Consider the following 6,240-nt stretch of genomic DNA (forward strand, 5'->3'; position numbering starts at 1 on the left):
CTGGAGATGCGCGTGACACCCCCCCAGCGCCAATGGAGCCGCAGGGCCTGGGGGAAGGGCGAGGGCTGGAGGGGACGTCGGGGTCAGGGAGCAGGGACTGGCTGTTCTGGGGCTGTGTCCTGCCCACTGCAGCGTGTGTGTGTCCGTGTTTGTGTGTGTGAGCTGTGTGTGTGCGCAAAGGGCTTGTGAATGCGTGTGTGTGACGGCACACGTGTGTGTCTGTGCTGTCAGTGTGTCTGTGTGACTCTCTGTGCCCGGGGGCGCGTTTGTCCGTGTGTCCATCTGATCTGGGGCTTTCTGAGCAGCTCCGCTGGTAGCCTCTGATCTCCCGCGGGGTCCTGTCAATGTAGAGGGTCCGGGCCGGCTGTGCCCAGGGGGATGCGGGGCAGGCCAGGCCGGCTGGATGCACTGTCCAGTCTGATGCTGGGTTTATTCTCTGTCTTCCCCCCAACCAGCCTGGAGCCCGCAGGTAACGACTGGGGAGGGGCTGGCTGCAGGGCTGGATTCCCAGCCCCTGCCGCCCCCACTGGCACTGGCTATGGGGCCCTCCCAGACCTCCCTGCGCCGGCTCCTGTCCCATTCACCCTGCTGTGTCCCCCGGTCCTCAGGGGCTCGGGGCTTTAATACCCCACGGCCAGGGGCAGGCCCAGATCTGGCTCTAATGGGGCTGCCCCCGACCCCTCAGCCCGGACCGGCCCCAGCCCATCCCGGGCAGGGAGCGACGCCCCATGGCCCGTCCCGCCCCACGCTGCCCAGCCCTGCTGGCTCCCGGGTGTCGGTTGGTGGCTGGGACGTGGCTGGATCCTCCCTGCGGTGTGGGGCAGGCTGCTCTCCCCGGGGCGGTGGGGAAACCTGCCCACTCCGGACGTTTCACAACCCGGGGCCCAGGGGCTGAGGCTGGGGCAATCAGCCAACGGCCGGGGCTGGGGGCGGCTGACGTTAAGTGGGAACGTTTTCCGCGCCAGGATGGTTGGGAGCCGGTGGAGCCGATGGGTGTGAGCCGGGTCTGAGTGTCTGAGTGAAACTCTCCCTGCGCAGCAGCTGAAAGGGGGCCCGTTGTTTGCATGGGCTTGTATCTGCACGAGGACAATTCAGTGTTTAGCATAACTCCCCTGGGTGCTGAGCGTGATGGGAACAGGTCGGCAGGGCCGGTTCTGGGCTACGAACCCCTTTTGTGTTACCGGCTGGGTCAGGAAATGTTGTGCTGCCATGGCATGAAGAGAAGCCAGCAGAGCTGTGCTTAGCCTGGTGTGATAAAATACTGCACCCCAACTGAACAGAGCCCCAGGAGGGGGGCGGGGAGACGTGTCAGCCTGCTCAAAGGGTGGGGGAGGGTGTACGAGGGAGGGAGAGAGAAAGGTCTTCTTCTGGGAGTGCACCAGTCCTGGCGGCCTTCCCGCCTGGAGTGTCTATCCCCTCCTGTTGTTAACAGGTAGAATTAACGACTTCTCCTGGAGTCTTGTGTTGCTTGGAAGCAGGGACGTGGCCCTGTGTGTCAGCAAGAGGTTTATCCCGGAGCTGAGATCCGCTGAGAGCTGAACCCGTAGAGGAGCTGGGAAACCTGGCCTGCCCACTGACAGAGCTGAGTGGGCAACACAAAACGCGGGTGGGAGGCCAGCACAGCCAGTGCCAGCCCGGTGTGGTCGGCGGGAGCCAGGAGGGTCAGCGCCAGCGGGCGGGGACTCAGCGAGGCCGGAAGGCGGTAGGAGACGGCAGCAGAGAGGGCCTGGTCAAGCCCATGTCAGACAGGAGCCTGCATAGGGGCAGAGCCACACCCGAGGGGTGGACAGTGCAGCTAGGACGGTCGGTGCAGGGGAAGGCGAGACGGGGGAGGCGGAGGACACGCCCCGTGCTCTGGGCGGGTTCGGCTCAGGGAGGTCATGGAGCTGTGTGCACTGGTTCCCAGCCCAGCGCCGTGTTACCTCCTCTCTTCTGCTGTTAAACGGTTTCTTTCTGCACTCAGACTCTGTGCTGGCGAGAGGGGGAGTGCTGCCCTTTGGGGCGCCCAGGGGACAGTGTGGGGTTTCCCGGGGCACTGGGTGGGGGCTGGAGCCGGTTTGGTGTTGTACCATTGACAGGGACCCCTAGACAGAGAACCCGGCCCGTGCTACCGGCTCGGTCCGGCAGAAGGGTTACATGGGAAATGTCCCGGCAGAATCCCCCGGGTGCAGAGCTCGCCGGCGGAGCCGAGAGGTGGCTACGGGGGCCCGTGCCTGGCTAAGCCCGTTTGCATCTGCAAAGACAGAACAAGCTGAGCTCTGTCCCCTCGGGGAAGGATCAGGGCCTGCCTCAGTTTCCCCCCGTGACGCCTCCAACTGCACTGTCCGTTCCCGTGAGCAAGACACTCCGCCCCCACTGGCTTTGTATTTCCCGGAGCTTTTCCTTGTGCCTCCACCAGCGACGGCCCCGCGTCAGGCTCCGCCATGCAGCCAGGCCCCAGTGTAGCCCCCCGACCCCTCCGGCCCCCAAAGACACCGACTCGCTCTGCATGGGCAGGGAAGGGTTTTATTGCAAGAAGCAGCAGGGACAGAAAACTCAGGGACAGCTTCCAGGGCGCAGCCTGGGACAATCTTCTCTCCACAACGTGCCCCTCATGGCCCACGGGTGAGGGCGGGGAGGGCACCGGGGGAACCAGGTGTGTTTGGCTCCTACCCAGACGGGCGGGTGAGGGGCTCAGGCTGAGGTTCTCAGAGCCAGCTGGGGGCTGGACGCCCCTTGTCGCTGGGAACCGGGCACCTGGCGTGGGAAATCCTCCCTGCCGGGCTGTGGGAGAAGCGGAGACACCGAATGTCCCCGTGGAGACTCCCGGAGGGCGTTGGGCAGGGAAAGGGCAGGGCAGGGGGAGACAGGAGGGCCAGCGGGGATCAGGGGACCCCAGCTCCCAGCCCGGTGCCAGCCCCGCGGCCTACAGGACTCTGTCGAAGTGCACGGGCAGCCTCTGGCGACAGGCCACGCGGATCCGGCGGGTCTGGACCCTGGCCCGGTAGTTACAGCGGCCCGGGCGGGAGCCGGGCATCACCCGGCAGATGGTGAGGCGAAAGGCTGCGTTGCTGTCGCAGAGGTTTCGACCGTGGCACCGCCCTGCCCCGCGGCAGACGGCCTGGAGCTGGTGGGCCGGGGCGTGGACGAAGGTGTTGGTGAGTTTGCAGACGGGGCGGGTCAGGCCGCGGCGCTGCATCAGGGTGTTGCAGTAGATCCGGCCGTTGGGGGCCCCGGTTTTGGGGTTGTCAACGTGGCGGGTCAAGAACTGCCGGTAGCTGGCGCCTTCGCTGAGCTGGGCCAGGCCGGCGGCCAGCAGGACCAGGAGCAGGAAGAGCATGGGGCGGGGTCCCCTCGGAGCCATGGCCGTGTGTGTCGCTGGGTCGACCTGCAGTGGGGAGAGGGGGCTGGATGGGGACAGCGTGGGTTGGGATCTGCCTCCTCCATGGAACCTCCTGGGCTCAAACGCCTCCCGTGGCCAGCTCGTGCTACCCCTAAATTCCTGCCCTACTCATTCCGCCCACTGAGATCAGGGCCCCGCTGCGCCGGGAGCCGCACAGACCAAGCCTGGGATCGGGGCCCCGCTGTGCTGGGAGCGTCACGGATCCCGATGGGAATGCAGCCGGCGCGCACACGCTGCGCGGGAACCAGGCCAGGCCAGGGCTGTTCTCCCCCTGCCACAGCTGGGGAAACTGAGCAGAGAAGAGTTAAAGTCGGGGTCTTCCGCTCCCCCTGGGGTGCCCAACTCCCATGGGAACACACCAGGGTTTGGCCTGCAGACGCTGGGTTGGCCCATGGAGCTCCTCATCCTACGAAATAGGGAAGGAAACTGGGGGTCTTAAACCCCCTGGAGAACCACGGCTAGATGGGCAGCTGGCCACGCAGTGGCCTGTCAGCGTTGCTGCTTTGTCTGTAATGTGTCCATTGGCCTCCCTCCCTGCCCCCCTTCCTATGACCACGAGGCTCCACGCCCTTCCCAGAGCTGGGACAGAACCAGGAGTCCTGGCTTTGAGGCCCCTCCCTGCTCTAACCACTAGACCCTACTCCCCTCCCCGAGCTGAGATAGGCCCCAGGAGTCCCAGCTCCAGACGTCCCCCCCCCCCCCGTGTCCTGTTCCTTTCCTAGCATCTGATCTCAGCTGTCCCGGGGTCAATCCGCAGCGACCCTCCCTCTGCATTTCCTCCTCGCTGGGTCCGTTCCCGGCTTACCCGAGTCTCAGGCTCCGGTGGCAGAGACGGATCCGGCTGCGGCAGAGCAGAGAGTCCCTGCGGCTCCTTCCCCGTCGGGTGCCCTTTATGCCCAGCCCGGCAGGTGGGGGTGGGGGCAGTGGGGCAGCTCCTCCCACCGAGGGGCCCAGAGGTGCTGGGTGGGGCCGATGGTTGTGGGGGAAGGAGGCACAGGGCAGGGTCCTGGGACACTGTGATCTGCGCAGCCCCAGTGTCAGGGGACCAGCCCCCCCTGCTCTAACCACTAGACCCCACTCCCCTCCCCGAGCCAGGTTAGAACCCAGCAGTCAGTGAATCTGCCCTGTCCTGGGTACTCATCACCACAGCCCCCAGCCCAGCCCATCCCTCCCCGGTCCCTGCCCCGGTCCCCAGGCATGGAGAGGGGCAGCGACCCGGCCAGGGGGGCAGGCCTGTCTGCTGGAGATGCCCGTGACACCCCCCAGCACCAACGGAGCCCCAGGGCCTGGGGGAAGGGCGAGGGCTGGAGGGGACGTCAGGGTGGGGGAGCAGGGACTGGCTGTTCTGGGGCTGTGTCCTGCCCCCTGCAGCGTGTGTGCACGTGCATGTGTGTGTGTGTGTGTGTGTGTGAGCAGGGTGTCCGTGCGTGTGCCAAAGGGCTTGTGTATGCGTGTGTGTGACTGCAGACGTGTGTGTGTTGTCAGTGTGTCTGTGTGACTCTCTGTGCCATGGGTCGGGTTTCTACGTGTGTCCATCTGAACTGGGGTTTTCTGAGTTCCTTCCCTGGTAGCCTCTGATCTCCCGCGGGGTCCTGTCGATGTAGAGGGGCCGGGCCAGCTGGGCCCAGGGGGATGCGGGGCAGGCCAGGCCGGCTGGATGCACTGTCCAGTCTGATGCTGGGTTTATTCTCTGTCTTTCCCCATGATCAGCCTGGACCCCGACCCCTCAGCCCGGACCGGCCCCAGCCCATCCCGGGCAGGGAGCGAGGCCCCAGAGCCCGTCCCGCCCCACGCTGCCCAGCCCTGCTGGCTCCCGGGTGTCGGTTGGTGGCTGGGAGGTGGCTGGATCCTCCCCTGCGGTGTGGGGCAGGCTGCTCTCCGTGGGGCGGTGGGGAAACCTGCCCACACAGGACGTTTCACAACCCGGGGCCGAGGGGCTGAGGCTGGGCAATCAGCGAAGGGACGGGGCTGGGGGCGGCTGACATTAAGTGGGGACATTTTCCACGCCAGGGTGGTTGGGAGCCGGTGGAGCCGATGGGAAATGTCCTGGCAGAATCCCCCGGGCGCAGAGATCGCTGGCGGAGCCGAGAGGTGGCTACGGGGGCCCGTGCCTGGCTAAGGCCGTTTGCATCCGCAGCCTTTGCAGAGGCCCCCAGCCAGGCTGGCTGGGAGCCTCCTTTCAAAGACAGAACAAGCTGAGCTCTGTCCCCTCGGGGAAGGATCAGGGCCTGCCTCAGTTTCCTCCGTAACGCCCCCAATTCCACTGTCTGTTCCCGTGAGCAGGACACCCCCCCGCCCCCGCTGGCTTTGTGTTTCCTGGAGCTTTTCCTTGTGCCTCCACCAGCGATGGTCCCATATCAGGCTCCGCCATGCAGCCAGGCCCCAGTGGGACCCCCCCCCCGACATCCCCGGCCCCCAAAAACACCGACTCGCTCTGCACAGGCAGAGAAGGGTTTTATTGCAAGAAGCAGCAGGGACAGAAAACTCAGGGACAGCTTCCAGGGCGCAGCCTGGGACAATCTTCTCCCCACAACGTGCCCCTCATGGCCCAGGGGTGAGGGGCGGGGAGGGGCGGCTATGCTGAGGGATGGGCACCGGGGGAACCAGGTGTGTTTGGCTCCTGCCCAGACGGGCGGGTGAAGGGCTCAGGCTGGGGGCTGGATGCCCCTTGTCGCTGGGAACCGGGCACCTGGCATGGGAAATCCTCCCTGCCGGGCTGTGGGAGAAGCGGAGACACCGAATGTCCCCGTGGAGACTCCCAGCAGGCGTTACCCAGGAGGGGCAGGGAAGGGGCAGACAGGAGGGCCAGCGGGGGATCAGGGGAACCCAGCTCCCGGCCCGGTGTCAGCCCCTCGGCC

At 66.1% G+C, this 6,240-nt stretch overlaps 1 protein-coding gene across 1 annotated transcript; it reads right to left on the bottom strand.

Annotated features, from left to right (window-relative positions):
* Positions 1-2,501: 2,501 nt before the first annotated feature.
* LOC137150676 (ribonuclease-like) lies at positions 2,502-3,383 on the bottom strand. The gene has a single exon (XM_067544656.1). It carries the CDS (start codon positions 3,341-3,343, stop codon positions 2,906-2,908), a length of 438 nt encoding a protein of 145 aa, XP_067400757.1. The 5' UTR covers positions 3,344-3,383; the 3' UTR covers positions 2,502-2,905.
* Positions 3,384-6,240: the final 2,857 nt, after the last annotated feature.

The sequence above is a fragment of the Emydura macquarii genome, unplaced genomic scaffold (genome assembly GCF_026122565.2).
Source record: "Emydura macquarii macquarii isolate MOO-44397 ecotype Brisbane River unplaced genomic scaffold, CSIRO-AGI_Emac_v2 contig_196, whole genome shotgun sequence".
In the NCBI taxonomy this organism is placed as follows: Eukaryota; Metazoa; Chordata; order Testudines; family Chelidae; genus Emydura; species Emydura macquarii.

Bases quoted from the DNA above. Each gene is read 5' to 3' on its own strand.
- LOC137150676 (XM_067544656.1), bottom strand. From the start codon at position 3,343: ATGGCTCCGAGGGGACCCCGCCCCATGCTCTTCCTGCTCCTGGTCCTG.